This window comes from Triticum urartu, chromosome 3 (genome assembly GCF_003073215.2).
Source record: "Triticum urartu cultivar G1812 chromosome 3, Tu2.1, whole genome shotgun sequence".
Classification (NCBI taxonomy): domain Eukaryota; kingdom Viridiplantae; phylum Streptophyta; class Magnoliopsida; order Poales; family Poaceae; genus Triticum; species Triticum urartu.
In genome coordinates this window covers 110,455,115-110,479,683 of record NC_053024.1, presented here as the reverse complement: position 1 = coordinate 110,479,683, position 24,569 = coordinate 110,455,115, and the positions used below count along the sequence as shown (strand labels likewise).

Sequence of the window (24,569 nt, the reverse complement as noted above, 5' to 3'; positions counted from 1 at the left end):
AACAGGACACGACATCTTAAAAAAGGAAACAAGACAGGAATAAAACACCATGTGCTTCATCTATCCGAGCTAATACATGATTGCTGAAAAGCAGAAGGTAAGCATATTTAAATTTGTCGGAGCTACAGTATCGTCACAATAGGTGTCATGAGAAAAGTTCTAGCAACAAGGAGACGACGAGGAGGTACGAGTGTAACTAGTCCCCCTTCTTGGCGCCAAGGGAATCCATGCATCCACCAGCTTCTGGTCACAAGGGCCTTTTCATGACTAGCAAAAGGAGCACAAGTACAAAAGGAGATGTAACATAAGTGATGAAACCAATTACACCAATATGATCAAATCTAAAACCAGAAATAAGTATGGGGCATCTAAATAACAAATATCAGTCAGCTGCTGAATCCTTCACTATGATTTTTCTAGCATAATGACTTGCCTTATTTCCTTCCTCTAGCACAATCCTTTAGCATGTTTCTTACTGGATAATCATTTATCGTATTTATTTTGCCCAACATAATCTTTACCTTGTTAGTGTTGTGTTTGGATAGTGATGATCAAAACCAACCATACCAATTTTTGTTCATGGCCAATTATTTTTGTTCTTGCTTTGATGGTTCCTAATATTTTAGCATGTCCATGCTCCCACCAACCAACTCCAGCCCATTATTCTGGGCAATTGACCAAAACATGGTCAATCAAAACATACGCAAAAATATTTGCTAGCCAATGTTTTGGTGGGGTTTGATTGGGCTCAAACCAAGCGCACCCCATGGTTCTTAGACAAGTTATCCTGGCACAAATCCTGAGAGCATTCGGTGATCAATAGGTGTGCCAAAAATAAGACAAAATGATAAATTACGAAAGACCACAATAACATTTCACATGTTGCTGTGGGATACCAGGAATCCAAGTGTATTAGAAAGGTCAAGGGCCTAAGCATCCACTATATAAGCATACCAGGTTGAGGTGGCCAAGAACAATCAATCGATTCCCCCTAATTATTTGGCTGATTGATCGTGTAGAACAACAAAAAAGAGGTGGGCAAATCTCAAAGTTAGTTCAATAGAAATGAGGGGATTGCGGGTACCACAAGAACACCTTATCAAAGTGCTTGTGGATTAGGAGGATTCTAAATTTCTGACGGCTGAGTTTCTGTGAGTTGGGTGTTGATCAAGAGCACATATTATTGTGAGGACTGAGCATCTGTCCAAGTTAGATCGATGGTTGGTTGCTTATTTGTTAGGATAATAAAACTAAAGGTGGTAAGTATAAATATATTAATCACTTTGAGTTGCTAGTACAAAAAGAAAGGATTATATGCGAGTAAAATTTACCCAATAACGAAGCTTTCTCTTCACCTTCCAAAGAAGCGTTGGAAGCCTATTTTCTAGCCTTTTCGAATATAATAGCCCTTTGTTCCTACAAGGGTCACAAGGAGAATGTATTAACTCCTCAAAAAAAAAGAATGTATTAAGCCCGCTAATTAACATGATCTAGGAACAGTTGTGACAATATAAATAGGGAGTGGTGAGGAAAAACAAAGTAGGAGTGCCAGTACCATACCAGACATTGCGAATGCAGCAAGTAATGACATGGTGGATGAGGCTACGAGGACCCGGGTTAAAGCCATCTAGACCGCAGGTGTCGATTGGTTGAGACCAAGCACCGGTCCTGAGGTGGTATTGTGCATAATGATAGTACATCGGATGGGTATAGACAACAGTTTCAGACATGACAGTGGGCAGCGCCGTGGAGGAGACACTCAGGCACTTCCCTTGGAGAAAGAGGGCGCGGTCTCCAATGCTTGTCAGCGGGATAAACCTTTCCAAGATAAGGTCCTCGAGTTTGTAAATCACAATGTGCTTTAAGGAAATGTCGCCATGGCCAACAAGCAGGATCTGTGAGTTGCATTCTACCAGATGGGAGCCCCTGTAGAGTTTATCTGCCGGACATGTGGCAATCAGCTTTGGCGGCCGTGGCGGCGAACCAACCGGCAGGGGCGGGTCGATCTGGAAAACCAGCGAGCCATTAGTTGCAGGATGGTGCACAAAGTATAGCTTGCCTTGGAATGCCAAGGGCGCAATGTTAAATGGGACTTCCCAGCTTGGCATGGTCCATTGCTGGTCTTGGGAGTCGGAGGTCGCAAAGGCTACACGCATCAGACGACGGAACGCGAGCATGACGACGACGGATCCACCGCTGCAGGAAACGGAGGCACACACGCAGTATCTGATATAGTACCATTTCCGCAGCTCGGGGTCGGTGTGTGCGCTGCGGAGATCGTCGCCCAGCTGCGTGAGGAGGGTGGCAAGCGGTGGGAGCTCAACAATGTCGCGAGTGAAAGGGTGGAGGAGGCGGACGGCGGTGTCTTGGTCTCTCTGGAGGAGCAGGAGGCCGTCGACCGATTCCAGAGCACAGTGGTTCTTGAACAGGGGGAGCTCGACACGGACGAGGGCTCCGGTGTCGAGGTTGAAGAAGCGGATGTGGCCACCCAGCTTCCGGTGGCCGGGGTAGAGGCCGTTGCCCTCCGGCAGCATCATCCAGCGGCGCGGGTGGAAGCGTGGATCGGCGACGCCGCGGCCGCGCGGGCACACGGCGCCGGACCGCCAACTGGTGCAAACGGCGCGGAAGCGGACGTAATCCAGAAAATCGCCGGCCAGCACGCGCCACGCTATCTGTCGAACCATGTCCCCTGGAAGCGACGCCCAGGAGGGGGAGTAGGAGGACGGCGACGAGGGTGCTGCCGCGCCGGCGACATCGTCCGAGGCCACCGCCGCGGGGCAGTGCCGCTTCTTTGCGAGCGCGGTGGTGGGCTGCGGCCCCGAAGGGCGCTTCCTAGATCTCGACGGTGGCATCCTGCGTTCCACTCGTAGATCTGATTCGCCCAATTAAGAAACACAAGATGGTGAATTTCACCCTGGAGAAACGAAAGAAATACAGATGACGAGGAGCAGGGCATTGCCTGGTGTAGTACGGGTGAGTTGGGAGTTTGAGATGGTGAATGTTTCCTGAGGCTCAGCGGCGGCAGGTCTTCCGTGCTTCCTTCTTTTGCATTTTATACATTGACTGCCAATTGCCCATGCGATTGCAACGGAGTATCAACATGAGAAAATTCCTTATTTGACATTATCTTAAAATCTGCTTTCTTATTTGACACAGAAAAAAAATTCTTCCCTATTTGAACACGAGTTCTAAATTTTATTCCTTATATGGCATTTCTGTTTATTTTGAGCCTAAATGACATCTAAAAAAACTCTTTTGCCCCTCATGTGATATGTGTGTGGAGGGCAATAGCACACACACGCAGCATCAGTGCGAGGGCAAGAGCACACACGCAGCAACACATCCATATGCACCAACACACACGCACACGCACACACACGCACACACACGCAACAACACGCACACGCACGTGCACACACACGCACACACACAGCAACACACATGCACGCGCACACACACGCAGCAACACACACGCACGCAGCACACACACATACACACACACGCAAACAGCACATAGGCACGCAACAGCACACACACGCACGCGCGCACGTACACACGCAGTAGCAAACACACACGCAGCAGCACACATGCAGCAGCAGCACACATGTGCGCGTGCACTCACACATGCAACAGCACGCACGCACGCGTGCGCACATACCGTATGAGGGGCAAAATCGTCTTTTCAAGTGTCATTTAGGCTCAAAATGAACAGAAATGCCGTATAGAGAATAAAATTTAGGACTAGTGTCAAATAGGGAAGAAAAACTTTTCCAGTGTCAAATAAGGGACCAGATTTTAAAACAGTGTCAAATAAGGAATTTTCTCTGTAAACATTGGGAGATTAGCCCGTAACTGCACGTTCATTATTATATTGATGCACTAAAATCTTAGCAAGTTCTTGTATGCAATCGTCATGATTTACCTGTCATTTGATTGCTATTAAGCATTTATTTGATAAGAATTTAATGACTTACTAAACAAAATATGTTTTTATTTTCATAAGTTAATAAGAAGTGAGACAATTGATTCTATTTTTAAGAGGATGGATGGGAGAAAACTGAAAGATGTGAGGAAAAAATGAAAGGGGAGAAAGAAAGAGTGAAGCGTATATAAGGAAGATTGGACAAAAAAAAGATGAAATGGAAAAAAAATCAGCATTGTATCTTTTTCTGCTTCGACAACTTTCTATTTTGAGCCTCACTTTCCCTTCCCGGCTCAGTAGTTTGTCAACCGTGAGTAATTGCGCATCAATAAATGACCCGTTGTGTTACAGGCCATGCTACCGTCGGTCGGTGGATCTTTTGTCACTGTCGTCTGGTATGATGTCATCATGCGGCAAAGCAGTGTCTTTCATCATTGCAACTCTGTTGTTGCAGAATTTTTGGCAACAAAGATCTTATTCATAGGTTTAAGTGTAGAAAACTTTTGCAACAAATGTATTGTTGCAAAAAACTTTGCTACAGTTGCAATGTTGCAGATTTTTTTGTCTTCACCTTCATATAATGTTTCAGAGTCACGCAAAAAAATGATTCAGAAGAAAGGTTTGCAACATGATTGATGTTACAAAAAATCTTTCTTGCAACAGAGAGAAGGTTGCAAAAAAAGTACCACCGTCATTCGATGCGAGCTCCGCCGAATGGTGATGAGGGAGAATTAGCACCTCATGCCCCACCTCCGCGCCGCTGCCGACGAGCATCGAACCTCCGACCTGGTCGCCTCGCCACCATCCTCCTCTTCCCGTTGCCTCTCACCGTAGGAGCATCGTGCACCACTGCCATCGCGGGTCCTCGCCATGAAACTAGCCTCCAACCCCGCGGGGGCCCGCCGCCCTGTATGTCCCCATGCACCATCCTCGTCGGATCCGCGAGATCCGGCTGGAATCCTCGCCTCTGTCGCCCACCCAGCTGCACGAGTCTCCGCCAAGCCCCACTTCGGTGTCCAGTTGCAAACTCTCTTTCTAAAACAAAGGCTCGATTACAGAGAACATGGACATGGAGGGGATTGCTCTCGACCGTCTGACGAGTCAATCCGAAGGACATGAAAACGGCGGGGCGCTCGTACGCGATCGGATTGCTGAAGGTAAGCGTTTTCCTTGCATTATCGGCACAAAGACCAAATACATCGCAGAAGGTAAGTGAATGTTGGAGGTGTTTTTATTCCTGAGCTGCATACTCCCGCGCTGCCAGAGGCCGGATCGTCCATGTCTATCGTTGACCTCACCTCCACCAATGACATCTAGGCGGCGAACTCCGATGAGGAAGAGTAGAAAACAACAATGACTTGGAGGACGGATGCGGGTGAAAATTTGGACTAGATTAACTTTTGATCGTTCATATTTAATGAAAAATGTTAAAAATATGATGAATGTGTATGGTAGAAATGAAAATCATTCGGTCCGTTTAAATCTCGTTTGAAATTTATGCGGACACGATTGGATGATCGGCTCCCGTATTATTGTCCGTGAACGCGTCTTCCGTGTCCACGGACGAATATTGTGCTGCGTTCGTTCTAGGGGTCCGCATTCCCCTAAGAAACTCGCCGGCGGAGTCGCCGGACTTGGTGGAACGGAAGCAGCTCCGGGACGAGCCGCCGTTTCTAGGGTGGGGGTCTGCCCCCCTAGTCTTCTGAAATAAACGAGCGAGGATCTCATCTAGACCGTTCATACTTCAATCGAACGGGTCACACGCACCCGTGCCGTGCTTTCTCAGCCTGGGGGAGGTTCTGCGCCGACGACAAGGGTCAAGGGGGGAAGAGAAAGCCTCGCGTCTTCACCGGCCACGCGCGCCATGTCCGAGACAGAAACGGCGGCGGCGGCGGCGACGTCGACGGAGCGGAAGCCCCGGCGGCTGCGGGGGCACAAGAAGGGCGCCGTCACCTGCTGCGTAGCGTCCTCCGCCCGCCCGGGCGTCGTCGCGTCCTCCGGCGAGGTACGCGCCTCTACTCGCTCTGAGCCTCTGGCTTTTCTCCCAGAAAAGGGTTGCCCCGTTCCATGGCCTCGCGTCAACACCCTGTAGCCCGCGGGGGACGTCCTCGCGCTGCCCCTAGTTGTGGTAGCATGGTTTCTCTCGGTCAGGACACCGGTCGAACACCTCGTGGGCGCTGGCTGGCATAGTGGCCGAATCTCGTGGCTGGCCTGCCGCTTTTCTGTGATGCCTCAGTAGTGCAATGTTGGCAATGGAATCCGGTTGCTTCGCATTGGCTTTGTCAATGGAGGCTTTAGCAGGAAGCGGTCGAGCTAATTTGGACACTGCTGCACTGGGTGGGGGTGGGAAGGCAAACTATGCAGCCAAGTGATGTTCTTGCTTCTCTGGATGCGCATTGAGCTCGTTGCTGCAGGATTAACTGGAACACATCTTGTGAATAGCATTTGTACTATTGTACAGAATGCAATGCCCTTGTGAGGTAGTGCCAGGATAACAGATTTTGAACACCCAATGACCTTTCTCATGGTCTAATGCTAGTATGAGTACATGATGGCATTTCAGTTCGATACCGCACGATGAATTTCTCAGCATTCGCCTCTCACAGAAGTATTGGCAATGGTTTATGCTCAGTAGAAAGTACTCCCTCCGTTCGGAATTACTTGTCGCAGAAATGGATGTATCTAGACGTATTTTAGTTCTAGATACATCCATTTTCAAGACAAGTAATTCCGAACGGAGGGAGTACCAGTAATTAAGCTGAGATGAGAAATGGCACCCGACACTAAATATTTGTAAGTCCTGGTATTATGCTCCCAGACCAGTAGGTTATTTCCTTATGTAGATCTTTCAATTTCTGCACAAATTGCAATGGTAAGTTGCTAATCGTTATTCAACACTGTGGAACCTTAGGCATATAATTTCACACTACTTGGTAATTCTGATGTTTCTGCCCTTCGGTAATCTCTCATGTTCTAAACTTCTAATAGCTTGTTCTGTCACCTTAGGATGGATGTCTTTGCTGGTTTGATTTGCGCACCAAAGATGTGCTCTTGACCATTGAGGCAGCAAATAAACCTATCTCTTCCATCTGTTTTAAATCAGGTCAGTAATGCCCTCCAAACATCTCAAGAAGTTCATCCCATTTTTTGTGCGACATGCAAACTTCACACACTTTCATGTCATTTGTTTTCATTTGATAGGAAATGAAGATCATGTGTATGTATCGGCTGGAAATGAAATCTTGTCCTTCGATATTCGTATGGTAAGCGAGCACCCACTAAATATTTGTATTCCCAAATCGAAGTTGTGACTTTTGCGCTGGTTTTCACTGGGAATATGATTAAAGTAGTTTTCTTGCAGGGATCTCAATCAAAGCCACTGGAGACATATAACTACAATAGAGATGAAATCAACCAGGTGTTTTATTTTATCTGCAACACCGCTCCTTTTAGTCTTCTTATTACGGTGTGAAATTGTTATGGCGCTGCTAGAAGGAGGGCGCGAGAGGACCGGCCGGGGGCCTTTCTGCCCACGGCCGGGCAAGAGGGAAGGGATTTCCTTCTTAATTCTTGCTTGATTAGATTAATACATCTCCTCTCTTTATATAGAGAGGTTTACTTGACTCCCAAGCAAGGCTTACTTGGCCCCTAAGCAAGCGACTCTTATCTCTTATTAACCCTAAGACTAACGGGCCCATTAGGCCCATTACATACTCTAACACTACACCCCACCTGGACATGCAGCTTGTCCTCAAGCTGCAGCCTAACCAACTTATAACCATGACTCGACGCAACCCAAACCTAACACCTAAAAACAAGCCTTTTACATCTCGGCTTGTTTTATTATTCTCAACCTGAAATGGACTGGGACGCTTTATTTTGGACCCTTAACAAAAAGTGAACACCATCCGCACGTCGGACATGCACGTGTACAGCCACCTGGATCCCATGGACACCATCTGGACAAAAGGAGTGCATGTGTAGGACCACCTGGAAGTGGTCGCAAGAGTGACCAGCAGAGGCGCCCTTGCGGCGCCCGGTGACGGAATGCAGTGGTGCTACGTGGTGCGTTGTTGTCGGTGACACCATGCCTTCTTCCTGCCGGACGGCTGTTGGTCTGCACCGCACAGGGAAGAGTGGGGGGCTTGCGATGGAGAATGACGAGGAGGGGTGCGCTCCCCCAACCGCCAATGTCGCAGACTTGGAGGTCGCTGCCCGTGGGGAAAACAGCATGCCCAAGATCCCCGACGCAGTGGACGAGATCGAGGTCCTTTGCGCAGCGAAGCGCAACTGGGAGGAGCGGCAGCTGCAGACCACGCAACTCCCGCACACGCCGACGCGCTAGGAGGCCGCGTGCAGCAGCCTGCAGCCTCACCGTCGCCGACACGTGGCGGGTAGTGATCCAAGCTGGAAGCGGTGACGGCGATGGCGGAAGCTTGATCTGCTGGATGGGGACGCCCTGGGGAAGCGGTGATGGCGACGGCGGGAACTTGATCTGGTGGATCGGGACTCCCGTCGGCGCGGTCGATGCGGGGCCGGAGCTGACCGGTGATGGCTGCTGCAGTTGCAGCGGCTGCTGCGGCGGAGCGCCGGGCGCGGCGGAGGTCGCCAGGAGCGGTGGCTGCCACTGCAGCCAGGGCGGGGCGGTGGATGGCAGCTGCTGCAGCGGCCCGATGAGCGCGGCGGAGGCCACCTGGTGCGGCGGCTGCCACGGCAGCCAGGACGGGGCGGTGGATGGCAGTTGCAGCGGCTGCTGCAGCAGCCCGACGAGCGCGGCGGAGGCCGCCTGGTGCGGCGGCTGCCATGACAGCCAGGACGGGGCGATGGATGGCAGCTGCAGCGGCTGCTGCAGTAGCCCGGCGAGCGCGGCGGGGGCCGCTTGGTGCGGCGGCTGCCACGGCAGCCACGGCGGTGCGGTGGCGGTGATGGGCGGCGCAGCCGGGTGTGGCCCATAGGACCCGGCCAAGAACAGGTGGATCTCTTGGACCGCCTGTGTTAGGTCCCGCAGCGCCCCGGACACCTCCGGGGTGAGGACGACGGGGGCGGGCGCGACGGAGGATCCCGGCGCGGGCAGGAGCGGGGCGACGGTCGTGACCGGCAGCGGAAGAGATGGGTTGGGCGGCGGTGAAGACATGATCGAACCGAAGCTAGCTGATACCAAATTGTTATGGCGCTGCTAGAAGGAGGGCGCGAGAGGACCGGCCGGGGGCCTTTCTGCCCACGGCCGGGCAAGAGGGAAGGGATTTCCTTCTTAATTCTTGCTTGATTAGATTAATACATCTCCTCTCTTTATATAGAGAGGTTTACTTGACTCCCAAGCAAGGCTTACTTGACCCCTAAGCAAGCGACTCTTATCTCTAATTAACCCTAAGACTAACGGGCCCATTAGGCCCATTACGTACTCTAACAGAAATGGTGCTGTGATTGTGAATTTTCTCTTATTACTGGATCTTAGGCCCTTTGGCCTGATACTAACATTTAACTGTGTCCAGCAAGGGTAGAATCTAAGAGTACCACATTTTATGCAGATTGCTGTGAGTTCTAAAGGCTATCTTGCTGCTGCAGATGACAGTGGGGATATTAAGGTATAGAAGATCTTTTCGAAATAATAGAATTAAATCATTCTAGGTTCAAAAGTACTGATTTTATATATCGTCTGCTTACTTAGAACCAAGGGGGATTAGAACATAAATTTGAATTGTAAGAGGATTGTTGGATAACTTTAGATCTGGGCTTTTGGATGCTCTAGTATCTTAAAGCTGAAGAAACTTGAATGAAATAAGTTGTTACTTCTTTGGCATAATAACTCGTCAATTATTTCACTCTTCGTAAGTTCGACTATTCCTCTCACAGATTGTCAATACCACTCAAAAGTGCTTGTACAAAAGATTGAGGGAAGCCCACACAAGTGTATCCTTACATGGTCTGGAGATTTTCGTACTTTTTCATCAAATAACAGTGTTTTAAGTTTTGTTTTGCGTATTCTTATTCCCAGTTTAATGTTTCTGTTGCCCTGCAACCTGTCTTCCTTAGCAACATTTCAACAGATTTGCAGCAGTGTACAATTCATTCCTTGGAGACCTTGGACAGGTTATTGTTATTGTTCACTTTTTCTTTGTTTTATTTGACACTTTTATTTGCTCCTGCGTCTTCCTTCTTTTTACAACTGATAAGGGAAGAACTGTTATATGTCTATCTTTGATATGTTATTTTAAATGTATTAGCGTCTTGATTTGACAGCAATTACTGGTGGCCTTGACTCAAAGCTTGCTGTGTGGGATTTCTCCAAAGGGCGAGCACTATTTTCTATTGATTATGGTACCTCGTTCTTCTATTAAAATCGTGTACACAGCTTATATTGCTTGTGCTATTCCAAACTGATACTTATGTCTTGTCCTGATGATGATGCATCCTAACAGTTCCTAGTAAACCTCATGAAACTTGCTTTAGGCATATTAAATGCAGCTCTTATGTGTCTATTAGAACGAAGAGTCGCATTAGTTGGTTTACATAGTAGGAAAAGATCTGTCGATACATTGAAAAGCTGTATTCCTGTTATTTTTCACTTCGCCATTCTCCGATGCGGATCGGTTAACGTATGTCTGTTGAATGTCAGGATCACCTGAATTGCAAAATAGCAATTCTTCGGGTAGTACAGGGCAATGTCTCAACCCTGCTTTCGTTCACTCGGTAGCAGTTTCTGAAGAGGGCATTTTAGGTGGGTTGTATAAAGTTTGTGCCGTTGCAAGGGGGGACGGTGTTGTTGATGTAGTCGATCTAGAATATGAATTGGCCCCTGCAAAATCAAAAGGCCCTTCTCGGGCAGGCGGTTTGGCCATGAGCTCGAAAAGAAATGATCTTGGGGATGGGAGCAATAATCAATGCCAAGGGAAAAGGATCCATCTTGATTACTCAATGGGTGGCCATACTGCAGCTGTCTCCTGTGTGTAAGTCCCTTTATGCTGTTTCTGTGTTCCTTGCGTATATCACTGTTTCACTAATTAGCCACTTAACAGAGCATTTTCAGCGTTTGGTGAGAAGGGGAAGTTCCTTGTTTCAGGTGGTAACGACGCATCACTGAAAGTATGGGATTGGTCCAAAGGATTTTCTCCTGAAACAAACAGCAATAGTGAATTGGTGTTGGATATTGATGTGAAGAAAAAGGTTGTAGCTAGACCTTCAGTTTTGTTTGAATTATTGTCTTTTGCTAGATGTGGCACTAACAACGCCAATACCGTATCTTGTTGGTTATCATGCCATTGAAATTTCTAGGCATAATACTGATCTCTGATCCATATCTTGGCAGGTAAATTGGTTGTGTGCTGCTCCAACTGATTCAGATAACCTGATTGTGTGCGACACATCCAAGGTGGTCAAAGTATATAATTTCCCATAGATGGAGAAATGTGCGGTGTCACCTTATGGACAGTTTCCTGGGTTATAACACAGCATGTTGGCCCTGACTCATGAACCCAATCCAACTGCAACTAGTCCTAGTGAAATGACAAACAGTTGGTTCTTCTTTTGGGATATCATTATATGGGACTCTAGAGCCCTGCAGAAACTCTTGTTTGTAATGAGACAAGTCATGTGGTACTGAAATCTTGTGCTCTGATGTGCTGCTAGAATAGACATGTATGTCTTTGTTGCGTGGCATTATATATTTATGGTTTCGGTATAGAACGATTGGGTTTGTGTAGGTAGTTCATCGAAGATAGAGAAATGTGCTTAAATCTTTTGGTTTCCTTCTGATTTTGTAGAGCTGCAACTGATGTTTCTTACAAAGTCATTTTCCCCCAACGTTGTGAATGTGACAGGCAACCTCTTCGTACTGTAACAAGGGAATCAGCATGGTACAATGATAGTACTACAAGAACACCTCATCTGTAAATGAAATGCAACACATGTTACACAGCAGTTGTTTTGCTACCAGTAACCTCTGCAAGAGCACCTGCCCTGTTCAAAATGATGGAACCTGTTCGAATCCCTCAATATGATGTCTCTGCTGCACATCTTGGATATGAACTTGGCAGCCTCGTGGCAGTGAGTGCAAACCCTCGAGTTCTTCGTCACGCGGATCGGACGCCCTTCCGACAGATTCAGCACCCCGAACGCGACGGCGAGCTTTGAGCTGTGGCCACAGAGTGCCTCGCCGTTCACCGCGTCGTCGGCGCCCATCAGAGCATATCTCTTCTTCGGATCATGGCCTTCTTCCTGCATTCTTCTGGCAACTTCATCCAGGAACTCCGCAATCCTTGTCCCCTGTGGATGACTCCGGTTGCCTGCGACGAAGACCTGAACCCTGCCCCTGGCCTCAATCCAGCTGCAGCCAGTTTTCTCCCGGAGCCCCCGGCCGCCGATCTTGTTCCTCAGCTTCCTTACAGCCTCCCATCTCTCAGCCTCAGCATATATGTTGGCAAGAAGAACGTAGTACCCGGTGTTTTCAGGTTCCAGTTCAAAGACCCTCTCTGCTACCTCCTCTGCAAGCCTGATATCCCTGTGAATTCTGCATCCATTCAGCAATGAGACCCATATACTTGAATCTGGCTCGATCGGCATCGAATCGATGAACTCGTAAGCTTCCCTCAAATTTCCGGTGTTGGTTAGTAGGTCAACCATGCAGGTGTAGTGCTTCAGCCTGGGCTCTATTTTGTGTTCACAACGCATCGCATCGAAGAACCTCCATCCCTCGTCTCTCAGGCCTGAATGGCTGCAGGCATACAGTATGGCACTGAAAGAGGCTGCATCCGGCTCAATGCCACTTGCCCTCATCTGCTCAAAGAGCGCAATGGCATCCCTGCCACGGCCATGCATGCCATATCCCGCTACCATGATGGTCCATGAGATGAGGTTCTTGTTGCTCAACCTGTCAAACAGCCGTTGAGCTAGCAGCAATGCACCACACTTAACATACATGTCCATGAGGGCGTTGGCTACGAAATCGTCTTCCAAGTACCCTCTTCGTAAGGCGTAGGTGTGCATCTCTCTGCCCCGCTCCAGGGATGAAAGGCTTGCCGCGGCAGGAAAGATGCAGGTCATGGTCACGGCATTAGGTCTGAACTGGGGCAGCATTTCAGTGAACAAACTGAAAGCCTCATTGGCTAGATTATTCCTGGAGTAACCTCCTATCAGCGTATTCCATGATATCATATCCTTACTCGTCACGCCATCAAAAATCAACCTTGCTTCCTCCATATTTCCGCATTTCGCATACATTTCCATCAGCGCATTGGTAACAGGAATAACTTTCTCCATTCCATTTCTGATGGCATATCCATGGACAGATTTGCCATCTTTCAGCGATTCATTACCAGCAAAAGCATGAAGAGCACTGGTAATTGCAAAGGTATCTGGTCTGATACCATCTAGTGCCATTTCTTGCAATAACCCAGCCACTTTGTCAAAAAGACCAGCCCTGGTATAACTTGTAATTATTGCTGTCCATGAGACAACGTTTTTCTCATCCATGTTCCTGAATATCTTATTGGTGCTACGCCAATCTGAGCAATTTGAGTACATATCGAGAAGAACATTAGCAAGAGATGTCTCACTTACCAACCCAGTTTTCACAGAGTACCCGTGAACCACTCTCCCTAGGAACCAATGGTGCAACTGTGCACAAGCAGGCAAAACACTTAACAATGTGGCTGAATCCAACTCCTGTCCTTGTAACCACATTCTTACAAATAGTTCAATAGCTTTGCTGTGTAATCCATTGAAAGTGCAGCCACTGATGATAGAATTCCAGGATATGACATCTCGATGAGGCATTCCATCAAACACCAAGATTGCATCTTCAGTCATGTTGGATTTCGCATAGAATGATATCATTGCATTGCAAACTGCACACTGTGCACCAAAACCTAACTTCAAAAGATACCCATGAACCACTAGGCCATCCCTTCCACTGTACAAACTAGTGACGCACTTCACAAGGCATGAAACGGTGTGCTCATCCGGGGCAATTCCACTGTCATGCATTTTCTCAAAAAGAAATAGGCTTTCTTGAAATCCACCAACCTTTGCATACCCACCCATTAGTAGATTCCACACATGTATGTCGCTTTTCGATGACATTGCATCAAACACCTTGCGTGCATAGCCTAATTCACCACATTTCACATACATGAATACCAATTTGGATCCCAGATTTTCATCTACTCCTCTCTCCAGAGACTCAAGCTCCCACAGTAATCCAGTTTTCACAGAGTATCCATGAATCACTCTTCCAACAAGCTCATAACCTAATTCAGCACAAGCAGGCAAAACACTGAGCATCGTCACTGAATCGATCTCCAGGCCTTCAAACCACATCTTGCTAAAATGCTCAACAGCCCTGTCATGCCATCCATTTGAGAAGCATCCACTGATGACAGAATTCCAAGAAATAGCATCCCGCTGAGGCATTCCTTCAAACACCCGCAAAGCATCCTCGTTACAGCCACACCTTGAGTACAGAGCCATCAATGCATTTCCAACCGCACACTGCGAGCCAAGACCCAACTTCTCAAGGTACCCATGAACCACCTCACCATCCGCGATACTGCCCAAACCAGCAATGCACTTCAAGACGCAGGAAATGGCGTATGCGTCTGGTCGAATCCCACAGCAGTGCATCCTACTAAACAGAGACACACCTTCTCGTAAATCACTAGCCTTGGCATAACCGCTCATCAGAGCAGTCCAAACGCGCACATCGCTCACTTGAGGCATTTCGTCAAACACCCTTCGTGCACTCCCCAAGTCCCCACACTTCAAGTACATCAGCACCAATTTCTGCCCGAGAACACTGTCCATTGCATTTGTTCCAAGGCCAGATGCACGAACCAGGAAATGAACTCTCTTCCCACCTTCCAACGACCTCATCTGCGAGCAGAGCTGGAGGACGGCGCCGTAGCTCCGGTCGTCGACCCCAGCCGAGCCGAGCAACCTCAAAGCCTCCGCCAACTCACCCGACCGACACAGCCTCTGAATCTGCAGGTTCACGTCGGAACTCGGGAGCCAGTTTGGCGATTTCTCGGCGTCCCTCGGAGAAGCGGCTGCCTCCAAGACTTGGCCGGACGGTGCGAGGACGCTACACCGGACCCTCGCTCTCTGGCTGGTGCTCTTGGGAGGCGGCCATGGCTGCGGAGCTCGGGGGTGGCTGGAAATGGAGGCGGCTGGAGGCGTCGCCATGGGAGCCGGAGGCAGAGGAGTTCAAATTTTGCCGCGAAATTGGCGCTGTCGGCGTGGTTTGGTCTCGCAATGGATAGCTTTCTGGATTAGGTTGATTCTTTGGCCATTTGCTCCCTCGCATTCCGGAAAATTCATAAAATGACACAAGTTAGTTACGGTCCTTTCTACTCCATCGATGCTAAAAAAAGACCATTTCTCTAACGAGGGTGTTTATGTAAAACTTCATGGACTGCATCATTTACCACCTCCGTGTGGCTGAGGAAGAGGATAGAGCGCAAACAGAACAAGAGCGCAACTGTCACTCCATTGGAGAACAGCAAGGAGGCCAGCTTCGGTTCATTGGCAGAGGAAGGAGAGAGAAGAAATGGGAGGAATCCTCATGCAGCATCACCAAATCTCTCCCAGTCCTCTGCGAAAAGCCGCCTTCCCCGGATCATTTGCTCTCCCAAGAGGTGATTGTGAAACATTGTAGTTATCTCCTTTTCGATAGAAAACATCTTCATCAAGGTTAGTTAGTTAGTGCGTTTAATGATATATAGGAAACAGGCACCATTGCAGTCATTGTGCCTGCATTGCCACATTGGTGAATACATTTTGTACTAGTACAATTTTAATGATATATAGGAAACAGGCACCATTGCAGTCTCTGCCATGGCTCCCTCTCTTAGTTTCAGTCTCCCTTCCAATCTGACCGAAAAAATCTTATGGCGAAGTCTGAAGCCCTGAATTCGGTGGCATCTGCAGATTTTGCTCTCCATCGCGCTCCACTGCGGGGTTCTCTGCCCTGCTCATCTTCCCTGACGGTCAGATCCGAAGCCAACGGGTATCCGCCTTCAAGAATGGCGGTCAAGAAGCACAGCAAAGAAGAGCTCATAGAGTTCTTCAGCGGCATCCAGGCCGCCATTACCAGGGACTCGCCCAAGGCGTCCGGGAGGACGAGGAAGCCGTCGTCGCCGGCTGGCACGCTCCAAGAGGCCGGCATGAAGCTGCAACCACACGGTAACTTGACAGCATCAGGATGAAAATAATTATGTTTCCTTTGTTCTGAACCATCATCGCGTTGCTTGTGCTTCCAGAGGGACTGCACCAAGACGGGCAGCCAAATTTGGAGGACATGAAGGTGCCCGAGCTGAGGGACATGGCGAGGGTGAGGGGGATGAGAGGCTACTCCAAGCTGAAGAAAGGGGAGCTCATTGATCGTCTGAGGGGGTTGGCCTGATAGTTAACAAGCCTTCCTCTCCGAGACACGAACAGACAGAGTTGATCGAACCGGTTCAGCTTACAATCGACTTTTCTTGCGCCTGTTGTTTTCTTTGTTAGAAATCTTCGAGAGAGGAGAAGTTGGTTTGTAGGAATGGAATCTTATTCCTATGAAGAAAATCTTTCTATCCTCCATATTTTATAGAAAAATATACATTAGCCTAAATTTAATGAAAAAAAATCCTATGATATGAAACAAATAATATCTCCTTTCTTATTCCTACTCATAGGATTTGAGGTGCATGTCCCTAATCCTGTGGTTGAATTGGTTAGGTGGACAGTGGTATCCACAACCCATCAGGGTTCAAATCCTGGTGCTCGCAGTATTTCTGGATTTATTTCAGGATTTCCGGCGATGCGCTTTCAATGAAAGGAGACGTTTCCGTCGACGACGAGGCGTCTACGGTGACTTCAAAAATCTAGAAAACAGCAAGTATTCATCCACGATGATATGTCGGCTCAGTCTCTCGGAGGTGCTCATAAGGGTAGGGTGTGCGTGCATGCATTCATAGAGATGAGTGTATGCGCGTGTATATGAACGCTTGTGTCTGTACTGATGCTTAAAAAAAAAGGATTTGAGATGCATGTCATCTCATTTCATATAACTTTTGTATTCCTATAATTTTCTTATCCTATGAACCAAAAAAGGCTTAAGCCTAAAGGACCAACAAAGCCACGTCGTATTTATTGGAAACTATTTTCTCGAAAGACCGTTCTTTGCATGGTCTGTTTTGTTGCTTTCATTTGCGTATCGTCGTGTTTCTGAACTTAAATTTGTTTTTTTTCTACTTTTGATTGAATAACTATGCAAGCGTTCACTTCGACATTATGAAAGGAGGAGAATTGGAGTAGAAAGAATGTTGAACTCCCCGCAAAAAAAATGTTGAACTATCAGTGGTAAAATAAAATATGACCACAGAGAAACACCAGACGAAACAGCGTGCCTTGATTTTAATTGTTTTAGAAATCTATATATATTCAGTGCATATGAAGAAAATTATGATTGCTAATCTGAAGAAAACCAGTGATCTCAATTCAGTATGAAAACTGTTGAAAATGGCAATATAAATTTAGTATGTACACAAGGAATGCAATATGCACTGAAGATTGCATTAAATTAAGAGAAATGCCGGGACAGCCAAGTCACAATTTACAGGTGAGCACTATTTACAGAAGCTACACAATGTGAACTGAAGAACCCATAACTCATTTTTTTCTTCCGCCCCTCAATTCACCTCCAGTGCTGCTCATACTGACGTATTTAATGTTTGGTTGTCCCCAAGAAATATATAGACAAGAAAACCATAAAACATAAGATTGTTGCAGAAAAGAAAAGAAATATAAGCTAATTATTCTAGGTACCTCACATAGAAAGAAAGGAACGCTTCCCCGCGTCGTCCCTCCTCCTCCCGAGGGTGGCGCGGGGGGGGGGGGGGGGCTTGACACCACCTCCTTCATCCTCCCCCCCCCTCGTCGTCCCAAGAGGAGGCCGCCGAGAAATCCCGTGCGCCACCAGTGAAGGGGACGACAGGGCCATGGCGCGGTTGGGAGGGCCAACGCATGGCGGCGGATCAGATCGGTTGCACAACCTCTTCCTTCAAGTACTTCTCCTGGCAGCGCGGCGCGGCTTGGAGGGCGGTTTCGATAGGGGCGTCGTCCGATCTGTTGCCCGAGGGTCCCGGAGCGTGTTGGGGAGCGCAGTATTTCAAAAAAATTACCTACGATCACGCAAGATCTATCTAGAAGATGCATATCAACGAGACGGGGAGAGTGTGTCTACGTACCCTCGTAGACCGAAAGCGGAAGCGTTTAGTAACGCGGTTGATGTAGTCAAACGTCTTCGCGATCCAACCGATCCAAGTACCGAACGCACGGCACCTCGGCGATCAGCACACATTCAGCTCGATGACGTCTCTCGAACTCTTGATCCAGTTGAGGCCGAGGGAGAGTTCCGTCAGCACGACGGCGTGGTGACGGTGATGATGAAGTTACCGACGCAGGGCTTCGCCTAAGCACTACAATGATATGACCGAGGTGTGTAACTGTGGAGGGGGGCACCACACACGGCAAAAAGATCAACTTGTGTGTCTTTGGGGTGCCCCCTCCCCACGTATATAAAGGGGGAAGGAGAGGAGGCCGGCCATAGGTGTGGCGCGCCAAGGGGGGTCCTACTTGGACTCCCGATCCAAGTAGGATTCGCCCCCCCTTCCCTATTCCTACAAGGAAAAGGGGGGAAAGAGGAAAAGGAGAGAAGGAAAGGGCCCCCCCAACCCTAACCCAATTTGGATTGGGCTTGGGGGGGCACACGCCTCCACCTGGCCGCCACCTCCTCTCTTCCACTAGGGCCCATGAAGGCCCATTAACCCCCCCGGGGAGTTCTGGTAACCCCCCGGTACTCCGAAAAATGCCCGAACCTATTCGAAACAATTCCGGTGTCCAAACATAACCTTCCAATATATCAATTTTATGTCTCGGTCATTTCGAGACTCCTCGTCATGTCTGTGGTCTCATCCGGGACTCCGAACAAACTTCAGTTCATCAAAACACGAAACTCATAATACAAATCATCATCAAACATTAAGCGTGCGGACCCTACGGGTTCGAGAACTATGTAGACATGACCGGGACATATCTCCGATCAATAACCAATAGCGGAACCTGGATGCTCATATTGGTTCCTACATGTTCTATGAAGATCTTTATCGGTCAAACCGCATAACAACATACATTGTTCCCTTTGTCATCGGTATGTTACTTGCCCGAGATTCGATCGTCGGTATCATCATACCTAGTTCAATCTCGTCACCGGCAAGTCTTTTTACTCGTTCCATAATGCATCATCCGTGGCTAACTCATTAGACACATTGCTGGCAAGGATCATAGTGATGTGCATTACCGAGAGGGCCCAGAGATACCTCTCCGATACACGGAGTGACAAATCCTAATCTTGATCCATGCCAACTCAACAAACACCATCAGAGACACCTGTAGATCACCTTTATAATCACCCAGTTACGTTGCGACGTTTGATAGCACACAAGGTGTTCCTCCGGTATTCGGGAGTTGCATAATCTCATAGTCTGAGGAACATGTATAAGTCATGAAGAAAGCAATAGCAGAAAAACTAAACGATCATTATGCTAAGCTAACGGATGGGTCTTGTCCATCACATCATTCTCTAATGATGTGATCCTGTTCATCAAATGACAACACATGTCTATGGCTAGGAAACTTAACCATCTTTGATTAACGAGCTAGTCAAGTAGAGGCATACTAGGGACACTGTTTGTCTATGTATCCACACATGTACTAAGTTTCCGGTTAATACAATTCTAGCATGAATAATAGACATTTATCATGATATAGGAAATATAAATAACAACTTTATTATTGCCTCTAGGGCATATTTCTTTCAGAGCGGCGGCTCCGAACATGGCAGTGATGGAACCCCCTCCGTCGGGGATGATGGGTATGGAGGCGGCTCCTTGTGGCGGCGCCTAGGAGCGGTGCACGGGATCCCAAGCTCAGGTTCGTTGCAGGAGGTCCTCGTGGCAACGATCTGGTGGCGGAGGTGCGTGGATTTGGGGATCTTTCGGAAACCCTAGGTCGTGGCATCACCGCTGCTCTTCGGTTGCCGCCGGGAGATCGTGGCGCCGGTTGTCGTGACCATTCTAGCCGTGGCTTGGCACGAGTTGGAGCGGCGAGGTAGGAGCGATTGGTGCGTTCACATAGGCGCCGTCGTGGTTGCCTTCTCCTCTGTTGTTCTGACTAGCGGCATGGGGGGGCTGTTGGTTTTGCTTCAATAATGGAGGTGGTCCTAGGTTTCTTCTAACGCCAAGACGGTGTTCTGCTTGATGTCTACCCTCATTGATCTGGTCGTTAACGAGTTCTGGAAGGCTCCACTTGAGATCTCCTTTGGGTGCTTGGCGCTTGTAGATTGCTGGACCGAATGGGACTCGGTCTTGTGCGCCCCTATTTCAGCCCGTGTGGCTTTAGGAAGGCATGATATGAAGCTTCATTGTCTATTAACATTATGGGACATGTCGGTGTTTCAATTTCCAATGTGAAGACAATGGCGGAGAAGGTCATGGAATAAGGTCTGAGGCCTAGTAATGGCGGATCTAATCTTCCTGGTGATGATGAGTTTGCTTGGTGTTTCGTGACTTGTAGCAGCGGCATTAGCAAAGTGGGGGCGGCAGCACAGGAGGAGTATGGAGTCTTAGCTTTGAGGTGAAAACCCAAGGTCTGGTCTTAATTGGTTGTGCTTCGCACTGGACTTGTTGAAGGCATTGTTTTTTAGAGCACGGATTTTCTTCATGGTGAAAATCTAAGATATATGATCAGGCGACGATGACACTTGTGAACCTCCTCCATCCTCTCTCTCCCCTTGTCGCCCCCATAGGAGGCCGTCGGGAAATCCCGCGCGCCATCAGTGCACGGGACGGTGAGGCCCTGGCGCCTCGCGGCCATGGCACGGTTGGGAGGGCCAGCGCATGGCAGCGGATCGGATCGGCTGCACACCATTTTCCTTCGGTTGCTTCTTCTGGCGGCACGGCGCGGCGTGGAGGACGGCTTCCACGGGGGCATCGTCCAATCTGCGGAGCGAGGGTCCCGGAGCGGCGGCTCCGAACATGGCGGTGATGGAATCCCCTCTGTCGAGAATGATGGGTATGGAGGCGACTCCTTGGGGCGGCGCCTAGGAGCGGTGGATCATGGGATCCCGAGCTCAGGTTCGTCGTAGGAGGACCTCGTGGCGACGATCTGGTGGCGGAAGTGCATGGATTTGGGGGATCTTTCGAAAACTCTAGGTTGTGGCCTCATCGCTGCTATTTGGTGAAGGAAATATGCCCTAGAGGCAATAATAAAGTTATTATTTATTTCCTTATTTCATGATAAATGTTTATTATTCATGCTAGAATTGTATTAACCAGAAACATAATACATGTGTGAATACATAGACAAACAGAGTGTCACTAGTATGCCTCTACTTGACTAGCTCGTTGATCAAAGATGGTTATGTTTCCTAACCATAGACATGAGTTGTCATTTGATAAACGGGGTCACATCATTAGGAGAATGGTGTGATTGACTTGACCCATTCCGTTAGCTTAGCACTTGATCGTTTTACTTTACTGCTATTGCTTTCTTCATGACTTATACATGTTCCTATGACTATGAGATTATGCAACTCCCCATTACCGGAGGAACACTTTGTGTGCTACCAAACGTCACAACATAACTGGGTGATTATAAAGGTGCTCTACAGGTGTCTCCGATGGTACTTGTTGAGTTGGCATAGATCGAGAATAGGATTTGTCACTCCGATTGTCGGAGAGGTATCTCTGGGCCCTCTCGGTAATGCACATCACTATAAGCCTTGCAAGCAATGCAACTAATGAGTGAGTTGCGGGATGATGCATTACGGAACGAGTAAAGAGACTTGCCGGTAACGAGATTGAGCTAGGTATTGAGATACCGACGATCGAATCTCGAGCAAGTAACATACCGATGACAAAGGGAACAACGTATGTTGTTATGCGGTTTGACCGATAAAGATCTTCGTAGAATATGTGGGAGACAATATGAGCATCCAGGTTCCGCTATTGGTTGTTGACCAGAGACGTGTCTCGGTCATGTCTACATAGTTCTCGAACCTGTAGGGTCCGCACGCTTAATGTTCGGTGACGATCGGTATTATGAGTTTATGTGTTTTGATGTACCTAAGGTAGTTCAGAGTCCCAGATGAGATCGGGGACATGATGAGGAGTCTCGAAATGGTCGAGACGTAAAGATCGATATATTGGACAACTATATTCGGACATCGGAAAGGTTCCGAGTGATTCGGGTATTTTTCGGAGTACCGGGGAGTTACGAGAATACGGAGGAAGAAGTATTGGGCCATGGGCCAAGTGGTGGAAGAGAAGAGGCAGGACAAGCCAGGGCGCGCCCCCCCTAGCCCAAATCGAATTGGACTAGGGGGTCGGCTTCCCTTTCCTCCTTTCCTCCCTCTCCTTCCTTCTCCCTCTCCTCCTTCCTTTCCCCCTCCTAATAGGAGTAGGAAAGGGGAGTCCTACTCCTACTAGGAGGAGGACTCCTCCTCCTGGCGTGCCCTGCAAGGGCCGGCCGGCCTCCTGATACGTCTCCAACGTATCTATAATTTTTGATTACTCCATGCTATATCATCTACTGTTTTGGACATTATTGGGCTTTATTATCCACTTTTATACTATTTTTGGGACTAACCTATTAACCGGAGGCCTAGCCCAGAATTGTTGTTTTTTGCCTGTTTTAGGGTTTCGAAGAAAAGGAATATCAAACGGAGTCCAAACGGAATGAAACCTTCGGGAACGTGATTTTCTCAACGAACAAGACCCTGGAGACTTGGACCCTATGTCAAGAAATAAAACAAGAGGCCACGAGGTAGGGGGCGCGCCTGCTTACCCTAGGCACGCCCTCCACCCTCGTGGGCCCCCTGTTGCTCCACCGACGTACTCCTTCCTCCTATATATATCCACGTACCCCAAACAATCAGAACAGGAGCCAAAACCCTAATTCCACAGCCGTAACTTTCTTTATCCATGAGATCCCATCTTGGGGCCTGTTCCGGAGCTCCGCCGGAGGGGGCATCGATCACGGAGGGCTTCTACATCAACACCATAGCCCTTCAGATGAAGTGTGAGTAGTTTACCTCAGACCTACGGGTCCATAGTTAGTAGCTAGATGGCTTCTTCTCTCTTTTTGGATCTCAATACAATGTTCTCCCCCTCTCCTGTGGAGATCTATTCGATGTAATCTTCTTTTTGCGGTGTGTTTGTTGAGACCGATGAATTGTGGGTTTATGATCAAGTCTATCTATGAATAATATTTGAATCTTCTCTGAATTCTTTTATGTATGATTGGTTATCTTTCCAAGTCTCTTCGAATTATCAGTTTGGTTTGGCCTACTAGATTGATCTTTCTTGCAATGGGAGAAGTGCTTAGCTTTGGGTTCAATCTTGCGGTGTCCTTTCCCGGTGACAGTAAGGGCAGCAAGGCACGTATTGTATTGTTGCCATCGAGGATAACAAGATGGGGTTTTCTTCATATTGCATGAGTCTATCCCTCTACATCATGTCATCTTGCTAAAGGCGTTACTCTGTTTTTAACTTAATACTCTAGATGCATGCTGGATAGCGGCCGATGAGTGGGGTAATAGTAGTAGATGCAGGCAGTAGTCGGTCTACTTGTCTCGGACGTGATGCCTATATACATGATCATACCTAGATATTCTCATAACTATGCTCAATTATGTCAATTGCTCAACAGTAATTTGTTCACCCACCGTAGAATAATTATGCTCTCGAGAGAAGCCACTAGTGAAACCTATGGCCCCCGGGTCTATCTTTATCATATTGATATCCTACTACTTAGTCATTTCCTTTGCTATTTACTTTGCCTTTATTTTACTTTGCATATTTTATCATAAAAGTACCAAAAATATTATCTTATCATATCTATCAGATCTCACTCTTGTAAGTGGCCCTATAGGGATTGACAACCCCTATTTGCGTTGGTTGCGAGGATTTATTTGTTTTGTGCAGGTGCGAGGGACTCGCGCGTAGCCTCCTACTAGATTGATACCTTGGTTCTCAAAAACTGAGGGAAATACTTACGCTACTTTGCTGCATCATCCCTTCCTCTTCGGGGAAAACCAACGTAGTGCTCAAGAGGTAGCACCTCCCCCTTGCTCCTTTATATACAGGGGCAGGGGCACCCCAAGACACACAAGTTGATCATTGATCCCTTAGCCGTGTGCGGTGCCCCCTCCACCATAATCCACCTCGATCATATCATAGCGGTGCTTAGGCGAAGCCCTGCGTCGGTAGCAACATCATCACTATCATCACACCGTCATGTTGAGGGAACTCTCCTGTGAAGCTCTGCTGGATCAGAGTTAGTGAGACGTCATCGAGCTGAACATGTGCTGAACTCGGAGGTGCCGTACGTTTGGTACTTGGATCGGTCGGAACGTGAAGAAGTACGACTACATCAACCACGTTCTCATAATGCTTCCACTTACGGTCTACGAGGGTATGTGGATGATACTCTTCCATCTTGTTGCTATGCATCACCATGATCTTGCGTGTGCGTAGGAATTTTTTTGAAATTACTACGTTCCCCAACATTTGGCTGCCGCTGGGAGATCATGGCGCTGGTTGCCATGGCCATTCTT

General features: G+C 48.1%; 4 protein-coding genes across 6 annotated transcripts; 2 read left to right on the top strand and 2 right to left on the bottom strand.

The window, feature by feature from the left end:
- Positions 1-38: 38 nt before the first annotated feature.
- LOC125548107 lies at positions 39-3,313 on the bottom strand. 2 transcript variants are annotated; one of them, XM_048711789.1, is made up of 3 exons: positions 1,561-3,313; positions 1,332-1,416; positions 39-267 (listed from the first exon to the last, which is right to left on the bottom strand). In XM_048711789.1, exons 1-3 carry the CDS (start codon positions 2,850-2,852, stop codon positions 262-264), a joined length of 1,383 nt encoding a protein of 460 aa, XP_048567746.1. In that variant the 5' UTR covers positions 2,853-3,313; the 3' UTR covers positions 39-261. The 2 variants fall into 2 exon arrangements, with proteins under 2 accessions (XP_048567746.1, XP_048567745.1); XM_048711788.1 differs by lacking the exon at positions 39-267 and having other exon boundaries at positions 276-1,416.
- Positions 3,314-5,568: 2,255 nt separating this feature from the next.
- Positions 5,569-11,630, top strand: LOC125543174 (WD repeat-containing protein 53). 2 transcript variants are annotated; one of them, XM_048706427.1, is made up of 11 exons: positions 5,581-5,927; positions 6,929-7,025; positions 7,124-7,185; positions 7,284-7,340; positions 9,451-9,507; positions 9,776-9,832; positions 9,970-10,012; positions 10,163-10,240; positions 10,539-10,869; positions 10,939-11,086; positions 11,229-11,630. In XM_048706427.1, exons 1-11 carry the CDS (start codon positions 5,787-5,789, stop codon positions 11,316-11,318), a joined length of 1,161 nt encoding a protein of 386 aa, XP_048562384.1. In that variant the 5' UTR covers positions 5,581-5,786; the 3' UTR covers positions 11,319-11,630. The 2 variants fall into 2 exon arrangements, with proteins under 2 accessions (XP_048562385.1, XP_048562384.1); XM_048706428.1 differs by lacking the exon at positions 11,229-11,630 and having other exon boundaries at positions 5,569-5,927; positions 10,950-11,086.
- An 81-nt stretch (positions 11,631-11,711) lies between these two features.
- On the bottom strand, positions 11,712-15,188 carry LOC125543173 (pentatricopeptide repeat-containing protein DOT4, chloroplastic). The gene has a single exon (XM_048706426.1). It carries the CDS (start codon positions 15,095-15,097, stop codon positions 11,849-11,851), a length of 3,249 nt encoding a protein of 1,082 aa, XP_048562383.1. The 5' UTR covers positions 15,098-15,188; the 3' UTR covers positions 11,712-11,848.
- Positions 15,189-15,353: 165 nt separating this feature from the next.
- Positions 15,354-16,594, top strand: LOC125543175. Its single transcript, XM_048706429.1, has 3 exons — positions 15,354-15,549; positions 15,842-16,096; positions 16,174-16,594. The coding sequence occupies exons 1-3, from the start codon at positions 15,462-15,464 to the stop codon at positions 16,314-16,316; spliced, it is 486 nt and encodes a 161-aa protein (XP_048562386.1). The 5' UTR covers positions 15,354-15,461; the 3' UTR covers positions 16,317-16,594.
- Positions 16,595-24,569: the final 7,975 nt, after the last annotated feature.

Excerpts from the sequence above, each read along its gene's own strand:
- LOC125543174 (XM_048706427.1), top strand. The coding sequence starts at position 5,787 with ATGTCCGAGACAGAAACGGCGGCGGCGGCGGCGACGTCGACGGAGCGG. Across the intron at positions 10,013-10,162 it reads TCCTTGGAGACCTTGGACAG|CAATTACTGGTGGCCTTGAC; the intron begins GTTATTGTTATT and ends TTGATTTGACAG. Across the intron at positions 10,241-10,538 it reads ACTATTTTCTATTGATTATG|GATCACCTGAATTGCAAAAT; the intron begins GTACCTCGTTCT and ends GTTGAATGTCAG.
- LOC125543173 (XM_048706426.1), bottom strand. The coding sequence starts at position 15,097 with ATGGCGACGCCTCCAGCCGCCTCCATTTCCAGCCACCCCCGAGCTCCG.
- LOC125543175 (XM_048706429.1), top strand. The coding sequence starts at position 15,462 with ATGGGAGGAATCCTCATGCAGCATCACCAAATCTCTCCCAGTCCTCTG. Across the intron at positions 15,550-15,841 it reads ATCATTTGCTCTCCCAAGAG|ATTTTGCTCTCCATCGCGCT; the intron begins GTGATTGTGAAA and ends TGGCATCTGCAG. Across the intron at positions 16,097-16,173 it reads CATGAAGCTGCAACCACACG|AGGGACTGCACCAAGACGGG; the intron begins GTAACTTGACAG and ends TTGTGCTTCCAG.
- LOC125548107 (XM_048711788.1), bottom strand. The coding sequence starts at position 2,852 with ATGCCACCGTCGAGATCTAGGAAGCGCCCTTCGGGGCCGCAGCCCACC. Across the intron at positions 1,417-1,560 it reads TGCTGCATTCGCAATGTCTG|GAACAAAGGGCTATTATATT; the intron begins GTATGGTACTGG and ends TGACCCTTGTAG.